The sequence below is a fragment of the Rattus norvegicus genome, chromosome 11 (genome assembly GCF_021556685.1).
Source record: "Rattus norvegicus strain SHRSP/BbbUtx chromosome 11, alternate assembly SHRSP_T2T, whole genome shotgun sequence".
In the NCBI taxonomy this organism is placed as follows: Eukaryota; Metazoa; Chordata; class Mammalia; order Rodentia; family Muridae; genus Rattus; species Rattus norvegicus.
The window spans coordinates 34189370-34214599 of NC_141544.1; the positions used below are offsets into that span (position 1 = coordinate 34189370).

The window sequence follows — 25230 nt, forward strand, 5'->3', positions numbered from 1 at the left end:
TTCTTTCTTTGATGTGTGCATTTGGTGTTTTGACTATTATGTGATGGGAGAAATTTCTTTTCTGGTCCAATCTATTTGCAGTTCTGTAGGCTTCTTGTATGTTTATGGGCATCTCTTTCTTTTCTTTTCTTTTCTTTTTTATTAACTTGAGTATTTCTTATATACATTTCGAGTGTTATTCCCTTTCCCGGTTTCCGGGCATCTCTTTCTTTAGGTTAGGTTTGTTTTTCTTCCATAATGTTCTTGAAGATATTTACTGGCCCTTTATTTGGGAATCTTTACTCTCTTCTCTCTTCTATACATATTATCCTTAGTCTTCTCATTATGTCTTGGATTTCCTGGATGTATTGGATTAGAAGCTTTTTGCATTTTTCATTTTCTTTGACTATTGTGTCAATGTTTTCTATGGTATTTTGTGCTCCTGGGATTCTTGTAAATTCTTTGATCTCTTGTATTCTGTTGGTTATGCTTGCATTTATGACTCCTGATCTCTTTCCTAGATTTTCTATCTCCAAGGTTGTCTCCTTTTGTGATTTCTTTCTTGTTGCTATTTCCATTTTTTGATCCTGGATGGTTTTGTTCAATTCCTTCACCCGTTTATTGTTTTTTTTCCTGTAATTTTAAAGAGATCGTTTGCGTTTCCTCTTTAAGGGCTTCTATTTGTTTACCTGTGTTGTCCGATATTTATTTAAGGGACTTACTTCTGTCCTTTTTAAAAACCTCTATCATCATCATGAGATGCAATTTTAAATCAAAATCTTGTTCTTCCTTTGTGATGAGGCATCTAGAACTTACTGTGGTGGGGGTTCTGGGTTCTGATGATGCCATGTAGTCTTGGTTTCTGTTGCTTAGGTTCTTGCACTTGCCTCTCGATATCTGGTAATCTCTGGTGTTAGTTGGCCTTGCTTTCTCTAACTAGAGCTTGTCCCTCCTGTGAGCCTGTGATCTTAGGAGTGAGAGAACTCTTGAGCGACCCTCTCTTACTTGTCCACATTTGGGAACAGAGGTCTGTGGGGTAACCTTTGCTCTGGGGCACAGATGGAGACAGGATGGATCCTGTCCCCTGTTGCTCTGTGGTTCTTGTGCCCTGTATGCTCATGGCAGGTCCCTCTTTGGACAGTTATTGGAGAAAAAGTAGTGGTCTCATCTTTGGGCTTAGGAGTGAGAGCACTCCTGGGAGACCAGCACACTCTGGGCAGGATTTCAGTATGGAGGGCTGTGGGACAGCCTTAGCTCTGGGCGCAGATGGTGAAGGGAAGGGAAGACTCATGCTTATTTATGGGATATTATACTTTTTACTCATGGACAACCCACTCTGAAAGTTCTAGTATAATATATCCATCATTTGCTTAAATATATATACATATGTATCAAAGGTGAATTTAATTGAAAGTTTATGTTTTCTGTTTCCTCTGATTTAGTAAAAGATGTTTACCGTACTTAGATATAAATATTTATTCATTTACATCTATTCTTCCTGAAGCTCCTTTAAAAATGTTGGTATGAAATGGAAAATAATTACGTGACAGCCACTGGAAATTGTTCACCGCTGTGGTGACTTTATACTGTGTTATTGTGGCTTGTAATGTGCCATTTGAGAAATCAGAAACATTTGAGGAAATATAAAATTGTCCAGTCAACTATTCATCAAGTATTAATATTTTATCAAATTAACAAAGACAAGTTATTTTAAAATTCAAATAGCTTTTCATACTTTAAATTAACTGGGGAATAAATTTTTCTTCTCTGTTTTAATTTCTATAGCTGCTATAACTGTATATATGGCATATCAATAATACACTAATATTCCTTAGCTTCTCGTGTTGCTTCATGATTGCCCAAGCCAAAACCGTGCAGCAGTAAAATATATGTACTTGTCTAACACACTCACTTTCAATTATCATTTTTTACTATTTGTTAGCATTTTCATCTAACCTTCCACATAAAGCTACTTTCCAGACATCATTTTTGTCTAAAGATGAATTTAGTAAGTTTCTTATTCTTCTACAATATTCTAAAATGCCATAGAACAATTTTGTTATATAATTCATAAAAATAAGTAATTTTCTATTTATATGAAAATATTTTACTTAAAGTCTACTCAAATGAATATAGATAGTAGAATTTAAAATTGTATTTTCTGATACAAATAATATATTTATTTTTTTTTCTTTTTTAATTTTTGATTGGATATTTCTTTATTTACATTTCAAATGTTATTCTCTTTCTCCGTTTTCTGTCCATAAGCCCCCTATGGCCTTCCCCCTCCTCTTCCTCTATAAGAGTGTTCCCCTTGCCATCGAAAACCCTCTTACCCTCCTCCAACATTCCCGTGCACTGGGGGGTCCAACCTTGGCAGGACTAAAGGCGTCTCCTTCCACTGGTGCCCAAAAAGTCTATCCTCAGCTACATATGCAGTTGGAGCACTGGGTCAGTCCATGTATACTCTTTGGCTAAAGGTTTATTCCCTGGAAGTTCTGTTAGCTTGGCATTTTTGTTCTTATGGTGTTGTAAGCCCCTTCAGCTATTTCAATCCTTTCTCTAATTCCTTCAATGGGGGGGTCCACTTCTCAGTTCAGTAAGGTTTGCTGCTAGCATTCATTCGCCTCTGTATTTGACGTGCTCGGATTGTGTCTCTCAGGAGAGTTCTATATCCAGTTCCTGTCAGCCTGCACTTCTTAGCTTCATGAATCTTTTTTTATTTTATTTTTTTACTTTTTTTTTTATCTTTTTAACTTGGGTATTTCTTATTTACATTTCGATTGTTATTACCTTTCCTGGTTTCATGGCCAACATACCCCTAACCCCTCCCCTTCCCCTTCTCTGTGGGTGTTCCCTTCCCCATCCTCCCCCATTACTGCCCTACCCCCAACAATCACGCTCACTGGGGGTTCAGTCTTGGCAGGACCAAGGGCTTCCCCTTCCACTGGTGCTCTTACTAGGCTATTCATTGCTACCTATGAGGTCAGAGTCCAGGGTCAGTCTATGTATAGTCTTTGGGTAGTGGTTTAGTCCCTGGAAGCTCTGGTTGGTTGCTTTGTTGTTCATATGGGGTCTCGAGCCCCTTCAAGCTCTTTCAGTCCTTTCTCTGATTTCTTCAACGGGGGTCCCGTTCTCAGTTCAGTGGTTTAATGATGCCATTCACCTATGTATTTGCTGTATTCTGGCTGTGTCTCTCAGGAGAGATCCACATCCGGTTCCTGTCGGCCTGCACTTCTTTGCTTCATCCATCTTATCTAGTTTGGTGGCTGTATATGTATGGGCCACATGTGGGGCAGGCTCTGAATGGGTGTTCCTTCTGCCTCTGTTCTAAACTTTGCCTCCCTATTCCCTCTCAAGGGTATTTAGTCTTGGTGGCTCTATATATATGCGCCAAATGTGGGACAGGTTCTGTATGGTCGTTCCTTCATTCTTTGCTCTAAACTTTGCCTCCATATCAGCTCCTATGGATATTTTTGTTCCCCATTTTAAGAAGGAGTGAAGCACCCACATTTTGCTTGTCCTCCTTCTTGAGCTTCATGTAGTTTGTGAATTGCATCTTGGGTAATTCGAGCTTTTGGGCTAATATCCACTTCTCAGTGAGTGCATACTATGTGTGTTTTTCTGTGATAGGCTTACCTCAGGCTATTTTCTAGTTCAATCCATTTGCCAATGAATTTCATGAAGTCATTGTTTTTTATAGTTGAGTAGTACTCCATTGTGTAGATGTACATTTTCTGTATCCATTCCTCTGTTGAAGGGCACCTGGGTTCTTTTCCAGCTTCTCGATATTATAAATAAGACTGCTATGAACATACTGGAGCATGTGTCTTTGTTGTATGTTGGAGCATCATTTGGGTATATGCCCAGGAGAGGTAGAGCTGGGTCTTCAGGTAGTGTATTGTCCAATTTTCTGAGGAACCTTCAGACTGATTTCGAGAGTGGTTATACCAGTTTGCAATCCCACCAACAATGGGGGAGTGTTCCTCTTTCTCCACTTCCTCACCCGGACCTGTCGCCTGAGTTTTTGACCTTAGCCATTCTGACTGGTGTGAGGTAAAATCTCAGGGTTGTTTTGATTTGCATTTCCCTGATGACTAAGGATGTTGAACATCTATTTAGGTGCTTCTCAGTCATTCAATATTCCTCAGCTGAGAATTCTTTCTTTAGCTTTATACCCCATTTTTAATAGGGTTATTTGGCTCTCTGGTGTCTACCTTCTTGAGTCCTTTTTATATTTTGGATATTAGCCCTCTATCAGATGTAGGATTGGTAAAGATCTTTTCCCAATATGTTTGTTGCTGTTCTGTCCTGATGACAGTTTTTGCCTTACAGAAGCTTTACAATTTTATGAGATCCCATGTGTCAATTCTTGCTCTTAGAGCATAAACCATCCATAGGTGTTTTGTTCAGGAAATTTTCCCCAGTGCCCATGTATTTGAGACTCTTCTCCACTTTTTCTTCTATTAGCTTGAGTGTATCTGGTTTGATGGGGGGGGGTCCTTGATCCACTTGGGCTTAACCTTTGTACAGGGCAATAAGAATGGATCAATTTGCATTCTTCTACATGCTCACCTTCAGTGGAACCACCACCATTTATTGAAAATGCTATCTTTTTCCCATTGGATGGTTTTAGCTCCTTTGTCAAAGATCAAGTTACCATAAGTGTGTGGGTTCATTTCTGGATCTTCACTTCTCATCTACTGATCTATCTACCTTTCTCTGTACCAATACCAATAGTTTTTATCACTATTGCCCTATACTATATCTTGAGGTCAGGGATGGTGATTCCCCAGAAATTCTTTTATTGTTGAATCTATTTTTCTATATCCTGGGTTTTTTTGTTATTTCAAATGAATTACTAGCTCTTTGTGACATGATTTTTTTTTGTTATTTCCTTTTATCTCTCACCTTCTCTATGGTATGACTGTGATATTTATAATGTTCAAAATTAGCTATTCAAAAAGCCTTTTCATTATGGATAAATTAATTTCTTTTTAATTGTCATTTCTATATTAAAGAGACCATAAGCTGTAAACTAAGATATACTTTTCTATTTTTTCAACAAAGGTGAATAGCACATGAGCAAAATATTAAATGGAAAACTGCCAAGGTTCTGGGATTTTCATTTTCTAGCCAGTACATATTGTTATTATTTAAGAAATTTTATTTGACCTAAAACAGTACTGTATATTGGAAGGTTAGTGGCTTAAAGGACAAGTTCTATGATGGCATTGTCTGGCATCAGTAGAAGGAGAAGCCCCTGGTCCTGGTGAAGGTTCATTTCCCTAGTGTAGGGGAATGCCAGGGTGTTGAGGTGGGAGTGAGTGGGTGGGAGCAAAAGCATCCTCATAAAAGCAAGGGGAGGGGGAAGAGAGAGGAGGGAACTGGGGAAGAGAATAACATTTGAAATGTAAATACATAAAATATCCAGTTAAATAATAGAATTAGAAGCCAAAATAGCCAGCTAATTCATGTTGTCTCTCTTCCCTCACTATGACATCTAGTATCAAGGACACAAGGATGGCTTTTCTTTTTCTGCCAATTCATAACTGAGGTATAGTTACTTTCCCATGAAATTTTAAACCACAGTGGCATTTTTTCCTCCATTGAAGATGGTATTTAACATACTAACTCTAGCCTTGCATCAAAATAAGAAAGGCACTTGGATTCTCAGAGGCCTTTCCTCATGCTGACCATATCCCATTTCCTGTGTATCTGACCAGACGGCCCACCACTTCTGTGAAAACTGAGCCCACACTGACATCGTACAGTCCACATTTTACATTAAAATTCACTCCTGCTGCTTGACATTTTGTGTTTGGGGAACGATGAGTGACTTCAGTGTCACTACATGAAATTCATCTTCTGGTTCCTTCTTTTTCCTGTTCCTCTGGAACAATCGTTCACCATTCACTGTCTGCACAGATTTGTTATGTCTAGAACGCTGTGCACTTAGAATCGCAGCAGATACAGCACTCCAGGATAAATTTACTAGTGTGTGGAGGATTTTGAAGTGTCTTTTTGTTTGTTCCATGCAAGAATTCATAGTGAATAATAACATTTCATTCTCTAAATATATTTCAGTGTATTTATTGAACCAACTTTTGAAGCGTATCTTGGTATATAGTCTTACCCTTATATGTTAAGTAAATATAAAATCTACCCTTATAGCTGAAAAAAAGATATAAAGAAGATGCATTACATTATTGACTTTACAGGTGTCCAAAGACATTTAAAATGTGTAGTTTTAATAATAGAGTTGTTATAAAATTAAAAATAAAACAATAGGCACTGGAGATTTTTCTACTGTAATAGATCAATCAATTTTGAATTTCTAAAGAAAATTCAAGTACTCTTTTGTTCTACATCTTATAAAATGGTTTGCAATTCTTAATATCACATTAAGGAAAATTTTTTTAGGTTTTCTATTTTAGGCATCTAAAATAGCTATTAAATATTATAAAACTAAGTTGGTCAAGAGAGATACTAATGTTTATGTTACAAAAATACCTAACTATTTCTTGATCATTTTTTACAGTTCTAGACATACATGTTCGTTCATTTTAAGTTACCTGTATGCATTTCTACATATACATACATACATTTTCTTGGCGACTGAAGTGGCCAGAAGAGGGCATCAGATACATTGGAACATAATTTATGGAAGATTACAATCAGCTAAGAGGGTTCTGCAAATGTAATTTGGTTCTGTTCATAGATCAATACACACTCACAACCTCTAAACCATCCCCCAAGCTTCAGATAAAGGTATATTTATTTCACTTGCATCAATAAAAACCTTCATTTTCTAATGGAACAAAGACACAGATATCAAACAACCTAAATATATAACATCAAATTTAAATAATATTTAGGGTAAAACATATAAAATCTATCTCAAAATATCTATCTAAATATATATCAATCAATCTATATAGAAAATATGGTCATGTATAATCTTTTGTGTGTCATTTTTACCAATTTTAGCATGTTTTATAAAAATGATAACCTATTCAATAATATTTAAATTAGTAATCAATATAGAAATCAAAATAGACATTTTGTACTGTGAGTCTTTCTGGTATTCATAAAATATCCAGTAACTTTAAAATTCATTACCAAATTAGTAATGTTTACTATTTGGAATTCGTGCTTTTGTTTTTGTTTGCATGACCATCAAGTATACACTTTAACTTTCATTACATTAAAGTTGTAATCCTAAGGATTTTTTAAGCTTCCATTAACATTTCTAAGAATGTTTGTTCTTTTCTCATGGGAAAATGAAGAGGATTGGATTTGTGCTAGAAGGGAGGTGGGGGAGTAGGTTGGGAGAAGAGAGAGGAGAAACTACTCTCAGTTTGTAAGGCATGAGAAAAGAATGACTTTTAAAATATAAAAGTAAATAAGTTTAACTTTATAGAAGAGGTATTATTCTTTCAGTCAGCTAGTGCTAGGTAGGTCAAGTTGAATTCAAATCATGGTCACACTTCTGCCTCAAATTTCAAAGTCCAGAGATCATAGACAAATGGCACTGTGACTCAGGTTAGATGTGGATTACATACCATTGTTTTAAACTAGATAAATAGCAAACCTTAAGTTGTTAAAAATATATCAGTGGCTGGATTTTAAAAATGGAAGTCATAAAATACTCCAAAGTATATTCTATTGATAGAAAATCATTCCAAATGTAAGTACACAATAGTTATTCATAAATTTAGATATATGTATTGTATAATTTGATAGTGTGTTTGAAGCCAAGTCAACAGACACATTCACATATTAATTCAGATAAACATTAATGCATGAGAGTATATGTCACCATACTCATCTCATCAATGGAAATACCAACCTATTGACTATAGTGCCTATGAGGACCATGCTAATGCAAAGTCATGGCAAGGACAAAGTCACAACATAGATCTCTTAAGGCCACTGCTGTACCTAAGCCTGAGCCGACTTTCCTCCTTTGCAGCCGTTCTTAACTCCTTCATATATTTAGTGACTTTATACCATTATTTTTAAAAAGATTATGATTCCTAGGCTTTGTTGAGTGTCCCAGGTTCATCAGTTGTGTTTTGACTCTTCTGCTTGTTTCTATATTCCATTTCGAAGTCTAACATTTTAAATCTCATTATTGAGTAACTGCTAATAGAACCATATGTATTCATTAACATCAGACATATTATTTGCATATTTTTAATTCTTCTAATTTTATTTTACAGCTTGACAAAAACATGAAAGGATAGGCAAGTGATATAAAGTAAAAAAAAATCATGACTTGAAAAAATGCAATATTCTCTGAAACACACACACACACAGAGAGAGAGAGAGAGAGAGAGAGAGAGAGAGAGAGAGAGACCAAATAGAAAAAGGAGGCAGGTTAACAGCTGGGTAAGGCTTATTTTGGAATGAAATGGTTCAAACAGGTCATTTTTCATGCTATTAGTGGACTTACTTTTATTGGTTTATTTATTTACATTTCACCCATTATTTTCCTTCCCAGTTTCTGCTCCACATGGGTTTCCATCCCATACCCCCTCCCCCTGAGGGATCTCCCACACACACCCACTCCACTTCAATGCCCGAGCATTCCCCTTAGTTGGGGAGTCACGCCTCCACAGCACCAAAGGCCTCTCTTTCCACTGATACACTGCAAGGCCATCTGTTACATATGCTGTTGGAGCCATTGTTCACTGCATGTGTACTCTTTGGTTGGTGGTTTAGTCCCTGGGAGCTCTGGGGTGTTTGGTTGGTTGACATTTTGTTCTTTTTATGGATTTGCAAACCCCTTCAGTTCCTTCGGTTCTATCCCTTACAGCTCCATTGGGGTTCCCGATGCTCAGTCCAATAGATGACTGCGAGCATCCACGTCTCTATTTGTCAGGCTCTGGCAGAGCCTCTTAGGAGACAGCTATATCAGGCTCCTATCAGCAATCAGTTCTTTGTATCAGCAATAGTGTCTGGGTTTGGTGTCTGCAGATGGGATGGAACCCTAGATGGTACAGTCTCTGGATGACCTTTCCTTCAGTTTCTGCTCCACTCTTTGTCCCTGCATTTCCTTTAGACAGGAGCATTCTGGGTTAATATTTTCAGATGTGTGGGTGACCCCATTCTTTAAATGAGTGCTGTGCCTAGACTCCTAATATGGTCTCTACAGATTCTCTCTCCCCTTTGTTGGGTATTTCAGCTAATATCATCCCCATTGTGTCCTGGAAGCCTCTTGCCTTTCTTTGTAGAGTCCTAGCTTTCCCTCAACTCATTGTGTTGACCAGGGTTGCTTCAAACTCATTGATCCACCTGCCTCTCTGCCTTCTGAGTGCTTGGATTAAATGGTGTAATCAACGCAAAGGTTTATTTGTTAATTTTTGTATTTTTATTTTTATTTTAAAAATAGGTCTCAATTTAATTCAGGGTCCTTCCTCACAATGTGAGTCATGAAGAAGGCTGTCATTTTTGTTTCCCTAGTAACAATAATGTTTTCCCAGTTATAGCAGGCATTGCTAGAATTATCTATAGTACTACATGTTTCCCTAACAGAACTTCATCCAATTAGTATTAAGAAAATCTTTATATCTGATTAATTTTAAAAGAAGTATACTTTAAAATTTTTCAACAAATATTTTTGCCATGAATATATTTTTCAAGAGAATATCATGAACAGAATTAATTGTACATGGAACAGTAAAGGAAAATATTAAGAAAACAAGGGCGGGAAAGAAGTTCAATGTTTTAGACCTCCATCTATTCAATTCTGGGTACTGACTTTGTGGATCATAAGCATCTATAGCTCTAGCGCTAGGGACTTTAACATGTTCTTCTGGCTTCTATGCATACCAGACATGTGGATCATACACATCCATATATGCGGACACAATACCTATGAACATAAAATTAAAAAGTGAGAAAGTTTAAAATATGATTAAATACAATTAAAAATAAGCACATTCTTTATTTGCCGTGGAAAACTTTGATAATTTTCAGTAGTTAGTGATAATTTCCCTCTTGTTTTAATTTGTTATATTAATCTAAGATATTAAACCTTAAAATACAAAAAAGCAATAGTTTTAATAAAACTAAGCAAAAAATATGATTTACAGATCTGTGGTATACTGAAGTCATGTTTTACCTAATGTATTCAGGAAGCAAATAAAAAGTGCTCTTGAGGAAGAGATATACATGCTCCAAACATATTGCTCTAGACATTCCTGTTTAATTTACATTTTCAATAAATAATAAATAATATTTAATGTATCCTCATTGGTAAAACCCGCAATCATTTTCACTTTTCTGTCCAGTGTGGTTATCACACATCAATTGGACAGTGAAGTATAGATGTTCAGATATTTTTTCAGATGGAAATTAATGTGAACTAAATTAGGACAAATCTATATCAACTCAGGGAGGGCTGTGCGCCAGCTGAGTGCTTGCAATGCACTGTATGAAGAAAAATGCCACATTTCTAGAAATTTAAAAAGTGTTACATTGCTCTAAGATTGACCTTGTGAATTTATATAAAGTCTTGTGATTTATATAATTAATTGGAACCAAATTTATCTCACTTTTACTTTTTGTCACAACACTATATTTATAACATGAAGATTAACATATAAATGAATTATTTTGGAATGCTATATTAAAAACTTCTAGATATGCATATAAGATTTTGTTCAATCACTTAATTTAATTCATAAAAATTCCTTAACAGCAAATAAAATCTTAGCTACTTTAAAACTTTGGAAAATTATTTTTCTATTAATGCTTCTGTTCATCCCTTTAAAAGAATAGAAATCAGACAAATATATAGGACTTCTTTCCACAGACCTCTTTTGCAAATAGTTCTAGATTATTCCTAATTTAAAATTGAATGACTTGAGTGAACACATCTCTCTAGCAGTGTGTTGCTACTCAGTATAGTAACTAGATTATCATTTCACTAGTGCATAGTTTCTTTCTTGTACATGTTTCTTAATTTGATTATTGAATTGATTTCTTGGGAAAAATTAAAAATACATTTAACATTTCACTTTATGATAATTTGACGTCTATAGCATACAGGCAAACTTGAAAAAAATGTGATCATGGAAAATATTTTGTTTAATGACCAGAACAAAGATTGAGAAACTATTGACCTTGCTTATAGCCTGTTTTTAAATAAGTCCAACATATTTTTATATAATTTATGTATGTCCCTATAAAGGTATTCTTGGTGGTTGTTTTGTTCAAAAAAAAAAGCATAACAACATACATTGTATTCTTATTTTTTCCTTCCACGTCCCCCCTTGCTCTCTTTCAAATCCATGGACTCTTTTCTCATTCATTATTGGTATTTGCATATATTTATATACACAGATATATTGCTACCTATAGCCTGCTCAGTCTGTGTAATGTTACACTACGTCTGTTTCCAGGTATGTCTGTGCAATGTAACGTGTGTAGTGTTCAAGAGTATTTCTCCACCTCTTGGTATTACTCAGTTGCCTGTAGTTATTTAGGTAAGGTTGAAGCCTTGTGGAGTTTTCATCTTATATTGGGCATTTCTCTTAGTGTTATCTTTAATTTGCTCATTAGTAAGGAGTCATGTTTGTGAGACTTTATTAATGTCACTTCTGATATTAGTAGAGGGCAAATTGTACAACAAAATCCCTGATCTTTTGGCTATTACTAACTTTTTGGAGCCTTTATAAAGTGTTCACCGAGCGTTAGGTACAGGAGTGTTTTGCTGAGGTATCGATTTGGACAAGGTCTTATAAATACGACTTTTTAAAAAAATGTATAGTTGTCTTTGTTTATTGCCAAGAGGATTTCTCTGGTGAGAGGTTAGAGGTACATTTATCTATGGCTATAACGACTCATGTTTCGAATTTTGCTAGGAATAATGATAATTTATGCAAACTTCAAAAGGAAGGAGGCACTGAAGAATCCTAACTCACTATGGCATCAATAACCACATCAACAAACACCATGGAAAGATAAAGACGCCTTAGTGGCATAAGTACATTGATAGTAACCAACAACTGTATAATATGATATAATACACACTCAAGAAGAGAAAAACACTGCCTGATATTAGAAACATAGCCAACTGTTCAGTATTAGTGAATTGAAGGATATTGGATAAGGAGAGTTTTATAATGTAAAGCATTAGCATAACCTGGGCTAAGACTCTTATTATTAGTGGTCAACCCTTACATATTTATGAAAACCCTTTTTAACTAATCGATTTTAATAACAAGTATTAATTATTAAGAAAAGTAGTTAATAATGGTGTATTTGTCGTTAGTCAACTACTGCAGTATAAGCATTTATAGCACAGTGTACAAAAATGTGCCATCTACTTGCTGCAGAAGAATGCAGAAGAATGCACGCTGTTGATACATTTCTAGGGAAATGATTGTATGTTGACTTAGAAGGCAACTTGAATATTTGTAAAGCCTCAGGTGATTGCTGATTTGTGATTCTTTTTTAAATATATTACTAGGAAAGTATTTATGGGATGTGAATATCTAGTTTCTAAATCTCTATTCTACCTGAGATGAAACCTCTCCCAGTATGCAAGAGGTGGATTGAGTAGTGGTGGCCCCATAGGCTCATATATTTGAATGCTTGGTCACCACAGAGTGGAACTGTTTGAAAGGAGTAGCAGGATTAGGAGGTATGGCTCTGTTGGAGGAGCATATCCCTAGGTCTGTGCTTTAAGGTTAGGCTTTAAGGCACGTGGTAGAAGCAGTCACTGTTCCTGCTGCCTGCAGATCAGTATTTAGAACTGTCAGAAACTTCTCCAGCACCACATCTGTGTGTATGGTGTGATGCTCCCCATGATGACAATAATAGATTAAGACTAAGCAAAGTCCTAATTAATTGCTTTGTTTTATAAGAGTTGCATTGGATCGATCCATGCTTATCACCCTGTACAAAGCATAAGTCCAAGTGCATCGAGGACCTCCACATCAAACCACATACACTCAAACTAATAGAAGAAAAACTAGGGCAGCATCTCAAACACATGGGCACTGGAAAAAAAATCCTGAACAAAACACCAATGTCTTATGCTCTAAGATCAAGAATCGACAAATGGGATCTCATAAACCTGCAAAGCTTCTGTAAGGCAAAGGAAACTGTGGTTAGGACAAAACAGCAACCAACAGATTGGGAAAAGATCTTTACCAATCCTACAACAGATAGAGGCCTTATATCCAAAATATACAAAGAACTCAAGAAGTTAGACCGCAGGGAAACAAATAACCCTATTAAAAAATGGGGTTCAGAGCTAAACAAAGAATTCACAGCTGAGGAATGCCGAATGGCTGAGAAACACCTAAGGAATGTTCAACATCTTTAGTCATAAGGGAAATGCAAATCAAAACAACCCTGAGATTTCACCTCACACCAGTGAGAATGGCTAAGATCAAAAACTCAGATGATAGCAAATGCTGGTGAGGATGTGGAGAAAGAGGAACACTCCTCCATTGTTGGTGGGATTGCAGACTGCTACAACCATTCTGGAAATCAGTCTGGAGGTTCCTCAGAAAATTGGACATTGAACTGCCTGAGGATCCAGCTATACCTCTCTTGGGCATATACCCAAAAGATGGCCCAACATATAAAAAAGACACGTGCTCCACTATGTTCATCGCAGCCTTATTTATAATAGCCAGAAGCTGGAAAGAACCCAGATGCCCTTCAACAGAGGAATGGATACAGATAATGTGGTACATCTACACAATGGAATATTACTCAGCTATCAAAAACAACGAGTTTATGAAATTCGTAGGCAAATGGTTGGAACTGGAAAATATCATCCTAAGTGAGGTAACCCAATCACAGAAAAACACACATGGTATGCACTCATTGATAAGTGGCTATTGGCCCAAATGCTTGAATTACCCTAGACGCCTAGAACACATGAAACTCAAGACAGATGATCAAAATGTGAATGCTTCACTTCTTCTTTAAAAGGGGAACAAGAATACCCTTGGCAGGGAAGAGAGAGGCAAAGATTAAAACAGACACAGAAGGAACACCCATTCAGAGCCTGCCCCACATGTGGCCCATACATATACAGCCACCCAATTAGACAAGATGGATGAAGCAATGAAGTGCAGGCAGACAGGAGCCGGATGTAGATCGCTCCTGAGAGACACAGCCAGAATACAGCAAATACAGAGGCAAATGCCAGCAGCAAACCACTGAACTGAGAACAGGACCCCCGTTGAAGGAATCAGAGAAAGAACTGGAAGAGCTTGAAGGGGCTCGAGACCCCATATGAACAACAATGCCAAGCAACCAGAGTCTAGGGACTAAGCCACTACCTAAAGACTATACATGGACTGACCCTGGACTCTGACCTCATAGGTAGCATTGAATATCCTAGTAAGATCACCAGTGTAAGGGGAAGCCCTGGTTCCTGCTAAGACTGAACCCCCAGTGAACGTGATTGTTGGGGGGAGGGCGGCAATGGGGGGAGGATGGGGAGGGGAACACCCATAAAGAAGGGGAGGGGGATGGGTTAGGGGGATGTTTGCCTGGAAACCGGGAAAGGGAATAACACTTGAAATGTAAATAAGGAATACTCAAGTTAATAATAATAAAAAAAGAAATGAAGAACAAGTTAAAATGGAGATTTGAAGATGTTGAAGAGGACTTGAACATGGACCATCTACTAAAAATGCTGTAATTGTAAACGGAGACTGCCAAAGAGAGGCTATATTTGTTGTAGAGAGTAGAGTTGGGGAGGTGGGGCCATTCAGCCATAAGTACATACATAGAGCTGCATGATTTGGACTGCATGGTTTCAGTCCTGTATTGATATGACCCCCATGATATGACTCCTTGAAATGTCCCCATTTTCCCTGTTGGAATGCAGTTGTTGAATTTGTGCATTGCATGTCGGATCTACATATTTTGGTCCTAATATGGTTTCACATGAGATTGCATGAATCTCAAAACAGACTCTGTGTTTACACTTTTGAAAGACGTAGAAATTGTTACACTACAGGGACTTTAGGAAATGGATTGGATGCATTTTGCATATGGGATGGCCAGGAGGCTATGGAAACAAGGGATGGATCAGTGATTTCATCTTCTCTCTTTTTTTTAATTTCATTTTTTTATTAACTTGAGTATTTCTTATATACATTTCGAGTGTTATTCCCTTTCCCGGTTTCCGGGCAAACATCCCCCTCCCCCCTCCCCTTCCTTATTTCATCTTCTCTTATATACTTGGGTATCACATTGACGATAGTGGCCTTGTGATGACCCATTCATATGATGAGATTTAGACTCAGCATCAAATTCAAAACTAAACTAAAGTAAACTAAAAAAAAAAAAAAAAAAGAGTTGCATTGGTCATGGTGTCTCTTCACAGCAACAGAACATTGACTAAGATATTGCCTGGTCATATTTTAAAGATTATATTGTATTGCCATTGAGAATTTTGAACTATGTGTTTATATCTTACTCAGACTCTATGCTTATTCCTATCTCATTCCAGAACTTCACATAGCCATTCACTCTCAACCTTGTGGCCTATTATTTAACCTATTATTTAGTTTTTAATAATCTACTTAGTCATGTTTTACTGCCCAGGAATATAGGGCCATCCTCTAAATCATGGCAGGCTTGTCCAAAGACACATCATTAAATTAGACTGTTTCCAGATACCATCAAATATTAGTATTTCTTTAATTATAGGACGAACTCATGGATCACTTTCCATTTTATACTAGAATGTTACTCACACATGCTATAAATTCATGATTGCATTGGACCTATTCTGTCCAGACAACAGTGTTTACTCATGATTTTTCTATGATCTCTGGCCGTAACTATCTTTATCTCTCATCTTCTATGATGCTCCCTGCGCCTTGTTGTTCCAGGAATATTGTAGATGTACCATTTCTGGTTGAGAACTCAACTGACATTCATTGATCAGTTGTGAGTTTTCTTGTTAATCCACTAGACAAAAAAAGCTTGAATTATCTAATCTTCACATAGAGAGATAGAGGTTGAGACGAATGTGTGATACTAATTAAATTTAATACAATAAGAGGAATATGTTCAGCCAGGGAATTCTAAGCTCCACACCTATCATATCACATTTTTATATTCTTTATATATAACTAGAACAAATTTAATTGAAATTTTACTGTTATATGTGAAAAGCATACCTTTACATTTTACTGAAATTATTCTAATGCAACACATAACAAAGAATCCAACTTTCTTCTGTGGTTTCTAAAATAGTACAACTTAATATCAGTAACATTTAAAATATAACTCTGAATGGGGAAAAAAACAAAAAAAAACTACCTAAAATATTCTAATGGAAGCAATGAGGCCACTTCAAGTATGAATCAAGTATCTCTTTGGATAAAAGATACTGTTTTATGAATATATATCTAATTACTGTATTTTATACCTTTAAGAAAATTAATGTTTTCAAACCCTAGTTTACTTTGTCATTTAATTATTGTATTTTCTGTTATTTTCATAAAGGTGATCATCATGTCTAGTGAACACATTCCAGTTTCTTCTGTGTTCTCCTACTCAGCCTTCCTCTCCTAACCCTGTCATTACTCCATTTCTTACCACAAACAGTCCCACTCCACATTATTATTGTATGCATGTGCACAGCTTTATGGACTTGAAAAGAATCTAGGGAATATGAATGTTGGGGCATACTAATTTGTTCCTCAGAGGCTTTTGTATTTCCATGTGTATTTTAAAGTTTTTTGTTTGTTTCTGTGAATAGTGAAATTGGAGTTCTGTTTGGGATCATGTTCAATCAATAGATTGATTCTAGTGAGATGGTCAGTTTCATAAAATTATTTCTCCTACCTTTGGTATGAACAATTGTTTTATCTTTTTGTGTTTTTTTTATTTCACTCTGCTCTGTACCTGTTTAAAGATTTCTTTGTTCAGATTATGTTTTTAGTGCTATACAATTTTTATTGGATATTTTATTTACATTTCAAATATTATTCCCTTTACCAGTTTTCTGTTCATAAGCCCCCTATCCTATCACTCTTCCCCATTCTTCTGTTAGGGTGCTCTCCTATCCAACCACCCATCCTTTCCAGCATTTCCTCCATGGCATTCCCCTACACTAGGGGGGTCCAGTGTTGGCAGGATCAAGGACTTCTCCTCCCACTGGTGCCCAATAAGGCTATCTTCTTCCTCATATGCAGCTGTAGCCTCGGGTCTGTCCACGGGTGTACTCAAAGGATGGTAATTTACTCCCTGGGAGTTCTGGTTGATTGTTATTGTTGTTCTTATGGGGTTGCAAGCCCCTTCAGCTCCTTTAATCCTTTCTCTAATTCCTCCAATGGGGACCCTGTTCTCAGTTCAGTGGTTTCCTACTAGGATTCGTCTCTGTATTTGTCATGCTCTGGCTGAACTTCTCAGGAGACAGCTATATCAGGTGCTTTGTCAGCATGTACTTCTTGGCTTCATCAATATTGTCTAAGTTTACTGGATATATATATGGGCTTGATCCCCAGTTGGGGCAGGCTCTGAATGACCATTCCTTCAGTCACTGCTCCAAACTTTGTCCCCATATCTACTACTGTGAATATTTTTGTTCCCCCTTTTGAGAGTGACTGAAGCTTCTGCACTTTGGTCTTCTATCTTCTTGAGTGTCATATGGTGTGTGGATTGTATCTTGGGTAATTTTTCCAGCTTTGGGTCTAATATCCACTTATCAGTGAGTGCATACCATGTGTGGTTTTTTTTTTTGTGATTGTGTTACCTCACTCAGGATGATATTTTCTAGTTCCATCCATTTGGCCTATGTATTTCATGAAGTCATTGTTTTTGATAGCTGAGTAATATTCCATTGTGTAGATGTACCACATTTTCTGTTCCCATTCCTCTGTTGAAGGACATCTGTGTTCTTTCCAGCTTCTGGCTATTATAAATAAGGCTGCTGTGAACATAGTGGAGCAAATTACCTTGTTAAATGATGGAGCATCTTTTGGGTGTATGTCCAGGAGTGGTATAGCTGGGTCCTCAGGTAGTACTATATCCAATTTTCTGAGGAACCACTAGACTGATTTCCAGAGTGATTGTACCAGCTTGTAATTCCACCAACTACAGATTACTCTTTGACTTGGTGTTTTAGTTCCTTTTTTTCTAATTATGCTAAAATTCCAGTAAAAGCAATGTAAGGAAGGAAAGGTGTGCCTTGGCACAGAGTTTGATCTGATGTAGTGCAGCATGTTGCATGAGTGGTCAGATTGCAGTTAGAGAAAGGAAGGACTGAACAAGAAATGTGGTTGGTCACCCAAGCAACCCATTTTGTTCTAACGGCTTGAAAATCCTTTCAAAGAATGCCTTCAGCTATGTTCAAACAGGAGAGCCTTTGAGTGTTTGCAATTCTTTCCACATTATACCTTGGTAAATGTATGGCTTGGTCAAGGTACAAAGTGCATTCAGTCCAACTTCAAAAGCACCTGGAACAAGTAACATCTCCATTCCTCTCAACTGCATAGTCAAAAGGGTCTTCTGAGGCACAAAGAAGTCTTTATCTTTGAGACCCTATAACACCAAACCATGAATTACCTGGTTTTGACAAACAATGAAGCAGAATAAGCATACACTTTACAAACGTACAAATTAGAGAATAGCAAGGACTGATCAGACAAATGCATGATCAAAATGCATCCGAGAAAAGATAAACCAAATATGCTATCTCTAATTCTAGTATCTAGGTTTTGTGATAAAGCTATCTGATTGGCAAAGGACCAAAAGAGACCTACCATTCCAGATCTAATGCCTGCATCACAGATGTTCTTTCTTTTGCTGGATCCACATCTTCCTGCAGCACATGTTAATAGATGTCTCATCACTCTGGTACCATTAAAATCTTGGATCTGTACTGTGACTTTGCATCATCTTCACACCTTAGGCTGTGGCCTCTCAAAACTCCTTGCTCACACTCTGTCTATACCATATCTTGCATTAAAACAGTAGTTCTCTGTTATTTTCAAACTCATATGGCTGAAAAATTAGTAGTATGTGGTATATGATGCCAATTCTTTCAACATCTTGGTGGTTCCTAAACCCATTGGATCATTGCTGCGGTACCCCATATTTGCCTGAAGGCTGAATCTGTAAGATTGCTGTCCTGGGCAGTTCATTTTTTACTTCAATAGCAGTCTTATCCAGTCTCCTGCCACTGTTGCTCTCTTGTACATTTCTCCACTTGGACACCTGCAGTCCAATTTTTGAAAATCTTACGAAGTGCTTGCAGACAGGAGCCTGATATAGATGTTAGCTGAGAGGCTCTGCCAGAGCCTTACTAATACATATGATGATACTTGCAGCTGATGGTTATCAGACTGAGCATGGGGTACCACAATTGAGGGGTTAGAGAAAGAACTGACAGAGCTGAAGTGGTTTGCAATTCCATAGGAAGAACAATAATATCAACCAGATCCCCCAGAGCTCCTAGGGACTTAACCACTAACCAAAGAGTACACATGGAGGGACACATGTCTCCAGCTACATATGTAGCAGAGAATGGCCTTGTTGTACATCAATGAGAGGAGAAACCCTTTGTCCTGTGAAGGCTTGTTTCCCAAGTTTAGGGGAATGTCAGGTGTTGAGGAGGGTGGTTAGGAGGGGAAGCATCCTCAAAGAAACAGGGGAAAAAGGTATGAGAGAGGGGGGATGCAGGAAAGGGGATAATATTTGAAATGTAAATACATAAAATATTCAATAAAAGTAGATTAAATTAATCCATAACTAAAGGCAAAAAAAAAGTTCTTACTGAAAGACCAGTGCAGACTTTCTGGCTTTTTTTAAACTGGATTTGATGTTATCATTCTCTCTCCCTGGAACAAGAGAGCTTCCCAAGCATCACACATGGACTCTGGAATTTTCCTCTTTATTCATAAAGATCTGTATTATGCTTTCTTTTAAATGTACACATTCTCAAGTGTTTCCCACCTATCTTACACCTATTATATAAATTCCCATTACCCACTTATTCCCTGGAGATTTTACACCATGTCTGCCTTTAGTGGAGTGGGCAGTCTTCATTTTCTTCAATCTTATTTCATTTTCTTTTATTTTTTTATTGCTGCCCCAAGGTTAGGCTTCAGTGCTGCCTGGCCACAGCCATTCGATGGGGACCAGTAGGATGAAGCACTCTGTAGAGGAAGCTCGGTGCTACAGACTTTGTTTCAGGCTCAGTTTCTTTACCTCATTTTACCCCTTGGACCCTAAAGTGAGATATTCTCACACTATTTAAATTTCACTTAATTCAAGCTTGCAGTTACTCCTAAAGAAGACATATTTTAATATTCTTATGGCATAGCTTATAAAACTCTCTCTAGAACACTTAAAACCTTTGTGTCCTTTAGGATATTTCTAGACAGTGCACACTTGGACTTTTGATGTGTAATGGCTGTATTTTAACAGAACGTTATAACATCCTCAATGAATTTGTATTCTTCATTCAGAATTGCTCAATATCGCAACTAAGTTGATTTATGTTGGACATGATAAGGAAATATGACATATTCTCTACTCTTCAATAGACACTGAAGAACAAGGCATATGCACCTCATGTTTATATTTGCAATATCTTCTGTTACATAAAACATAGACATTCATGTGTATCTCTATCTGTCAATACCAAGATTACCAATTAATATTTAGAAGTTTGTTACTCTAGTTTGATTAGTCAACAATATATACCCAGGAATTAGAAAGACTTATCTGTAATATGAGAACAATGGCTATTGTCTATAGAATATCACAATGAAAAACAACAGGGATGTGAATATCTTTTCTATTTGCTGTACCTTTAACCTACTTTATTGCAGCACTGAGAAAATTCTTTGAAGAAAATAGTAATGGTTGTCTAAATTAAGGCATAGAATTTGTTCTCTATGCCATTATCAAAGCTTGTCAACTTCTAAAAGAATTTTTAATAAACTTATGACAAAATAAATGTACACAAAGGAAAAAAGTTGAATAAAGTACTAAATAATGAGTCAAAAAGTAAGGCTACTTTGAATCTATTAGAACAATGTTTTAACACTAGTACACATGCTGTCAAGTGTAATAAACTTCGTGTCAAGATAATTCACTGTTTCAGCAATGGATGTCTTGTATAATAGAAATATGTGACATGTATAAAACAAATTGAATTGAATTCCTTTTTTCTTTGTTCTGACCTTTGTTTGATTGAAGCACAAACACAATTATGGAACAACTTAGGGAAGATATTGGTTTGGTTGTCTAATTTCTAAGTTTCTTAGAGTTGGAGCAATATAGATAGAAAATATAACACAGAAAGTATCTGTCACTTCTCTTGCTTGATTTGCATAATAAACTACAAGACAAAATAGCAACTTAGGGTTTTACATTTAAATTTTTGATCTTTACACCTCTAGCAAAATCTCATTTTTATAGAAATAGTATGAAAACTCAGCACAAGCTAAGCTTATGACAGAAGCATGCTATGCAATTTAAACTCTTCCATTGAACCTAATTAATTATTAAATTGTTTTTAGTCAACTGTTATAGAACAATGAAAAATAAATATATTTCTAAGAATATTATATTAACTAACATATGCAGTCTACATAATTCCTAACTTTGTGTTGAAATCCAATATAATGTTGGCTTCTGCAATTATTTAGATTAAAACTTCGCACTAAAAGGGTTTGTTGTGTATGAATCAATCTGCAAACTCAACGAATAACTCTCTAAGTGAGAGTTGGATGACTACTTGAAAGAACAAAGGTTACTGGTCAGATCAGGGAAAATTGTGGGAACATGTCAGAACATAGACAGTTCTGAACTATGTCATCAAACATTTCACACAGCAGGCTTTTTACAGGAAAAATGAGATTCAAATGTTTAAATTGCAAGGAGGGTAGCAACATTATATTTTAGCTTACTAGATAAAGCATTATCAACTTTTTAGCAGATTGGTCTCAATTGCGGTCAGAGGGTTGGTGGACATGTAGTAAACAGGGGAATTTCAGAACATTTAGATAGCAGAGCATGAGCCATAAAATGTAACTTCTGGTAGCATTCTTCAATGTTAGCCACAAAACCCACAATATTCAGATGCAGAAAATTCCTCCTGCTGGTCCTCTGAGTCAAACCATAACAGTTCATATTAACTTTTGATTTCATGGGTCCTACATGAACCTTTGTGGGATTTCTTAAGACTAGCAAACCTCATACAGAACATTCAAAACATACAGAAAAAAACAGGACATGTACTTACCATGTCCTTGTTCTGAGTCAAATCGTTTCCGTTTGCCAATGACTGGCAGGCACATGATAGGAACAACATGAAATACCTAGCAGGCATGGAACAAACTGGCTAAAACTGTGCTGGGGATAGGGGGTTAAAGACTGTAAAATAGGGGTTGGGGATTTAGCTCAGTGGTAGAGCACTTGCCTAGGAAGAGCAATGCCCTGGGTTCGGTCCTCAGTTCCAGGGGGGGGGGGGGGGGAAAGACTGTAAGATATCTTTAATCAACAATTCTAACATTTTGGAGTTAAGTGATGTCTTTGGACCTCAATTTTACCTTGGTAAATGTAGATATAAAGAAATTTGATTTTCCTATGTGATGCATTTTTTAATGAAACTCATGGGTACTTGTAGGACCCATGAAATCAAAAGTTAATATGACATTATAAAATTATCAAAAATGAGAATATTAATTTCAAATACTTGATGAATTTTTTTGTTTCATTCCAGTTTTCTAAAGGTTAAGTCACTTTTAACTTGTAAAAGAATTTGTTCAGTACCTTGAATTCACGGTAGTCTTCAAATCACAATGTCATCATATAAATGTGTTTATGTCTGCATTAAAATACAAATTATAAAAATTAAAATTGCATCGAGGTACATTGACAGCACAGAAATAAATGAATATTTCTTCTTTACAGTTACTATTATACAACCTTGAATATATGAAACAATCTTGTACAATATGAAAAATGTAAATATTAAATGCATTGTTTAGTCAAACTTACATAAAAATCATACACAAAATGTATTATTAAAATCTAACCTGGCCGCCTCAGAAATTTTGTAAAACTTCAAAATAGTAGTCATTATTTAAGAAGAAATTCCATGTTGCTTTGGTTTACCATGAGCAGAGATACAATAGCAGCTTAGTTTGAGTTTAACCACAAAGGATGTGTTATCATTTATTTAGAGTGTGATATGTCAACAAAGACAATAAAAGCTAATTGTTAAATCTTCATTAAAGGATCTTTTAATATATTCACAGAACTCTTCTAAATTCCTTTCTGCTGTTTTCTTATAGTTGTTGCATAACTGCCTTCATTTAAATAAGGAAGCACCCTGGGCTTGGAAAAAATGTGAAACTTATAAATATGTGATACAACAGTGTTTGGAACAGGGATTTTCTGACTTCTGATGCTATAGATTGCAGTCTGAAGCAGTAATTTATCATTAGACCAGGAATGTGTGAGCTCTTGTCATTCAGCTGGCACAGTAACATTGATCTGTAGAATTTATTGCCACATGTTTTGTTTAGCTGTGAGGAGAATTTAAATGAGATGTGATGTCTTATCTCAAGTGAACCTCTTCTACTCTTTATAGAAATTTGGTTTTCGGGGTATGTACAGCAATTCAAAGTGGTTATATGGGATTTTTAAAGACAAAATTTCAGCTTTATGCCTAATCTATGATATATTAAAGAAGCATCTATATCTTTCATTTTTTGCCTCATAGTAACTATGGAAAAACGCTCAATATTTGTTTATGGTAATAATATGCTTTTATGCATAAAGATATGTATAATTTTATAATGTCATATACAATTCTTGGAATATTTTAATATGCATAATTAGAAGTATGTATGAGTTAGTCACATTGTCTCCTTCCTGTAGATAATACAATATGCAATTAACTTTCTATGGGACTCAGTATCTTTTTACACTACTATGATTGTATAATCTTTTCCTATTTCATAACAGATAAAGGGTCATTGACTTGTTTCCATTACTGGCTGTACCTTAATATTTCTACCTCCCCCCCGCCATACCCTCTCTTCCTCCTAATCACCCTTTCATAGACAGAGTATGCATACCCACAAACCAAGGCCGAGAAAAGAGGTCTATCTCACAACTTTATCTTATAACATAACAACTAATAAAGACTATCAGTCTTAGATCACAAATGTATTATGCCTGCAATTAGTTAAAATGTTACCTGCAAAAACAAAAGTAACCACCTTTTCTGAAGTGATGATTTCAAAATTATTCATAGTATGTAAAAGTGTGTCTCTGTGAAAGAAGAGTGCGTGGAGTCATCCAATTAAAGTTTTAGTCTAAATGCCAACTAGAATCACATTGAACACTTACAAAATCCGTCTCAAATAAAAATAATATAGTTTTATTTTAACAATGGGATTGACTAGGACTGACTTTCTGGTATAGTTCAGTATATGATAATATGTACTTTCTTCAATACAGAGAATTGACAACTATATTGAAAACAAGTTACTATTGTCTTTCTAATGAAAGTTTGAAAAATAATTTTTTTAATATATCCTTCCTTAAAATATGGCTTGCTAGTTTGACAATGGGTCTCAATAATGAAGAAATTAATTTGCCCTTCAATACTACATGATTTCTTTACCTATATTTGAGTGTATGTTTTATTAGAAATTCCTTTATAATAGTTCTCTATATTTTGATATTTTGTTATGTGGAGATTTTATGGAGTTTTGTTTTTTTTTCTTTTTTTAAGACACACTTTTTAATGGCCTAGGCCTCGGAGCCATCATTGGCCTTGGAGTCGCTGCCCTTTTGCTAATCCTTGTGGTAACAGATGTCAGCTGCTTCTTCATTCGACAATGTGGGTTGTTAATGTGCATCACCAGAAGAATGTGTGGGAAAAAGAGTGGCTCCAGTGGAAAAAGTAAAGAACTTGAAGAAGGAAAAGCAGCTTACCTGTAAGTATTGGACACCAGCACCACCTCCCATTAGAGGAAGGCAAGTACAACTCGCATGCATTGTTTGGGGATGACTTCTATACCACATCAGGCAATTAACTATAATGCACTACAAATATTATAGTTTACACTCATCCCTATAATACACACACATACACGCACACACACACACAGGTCTATGTGTGCGTGTGTACATGTGCGTGTGTGTGTGTGTACATACATAATAGTATGCTGTCTCTCAATGATTTTAATATTATGGGAATAAGGAATTCAAAAAACAATCATGTTAAAC

The 25230-nt window shown here is 36.1% G+C and overlaps 1 protein-coding gene across 1 annotated transcript in view; it reads left to right on the plus strand.

The window, feature by feature from the left end:
• The window catches only part of Ncam2 (neural cell adhesion molecule 2), a 494596-nt gene that overhangs the window by 450115 nt on the left and 19251 nt on the right, over nucleotides 1-25230 (plus strand). Inside the window, 1 exon segment of the mRNA NM_203409.2 lies at nucleotides 24734-24938. Coding sequence (NP_981954.2) covers nucleotides 24734-24938 — 205 coding nt within the window.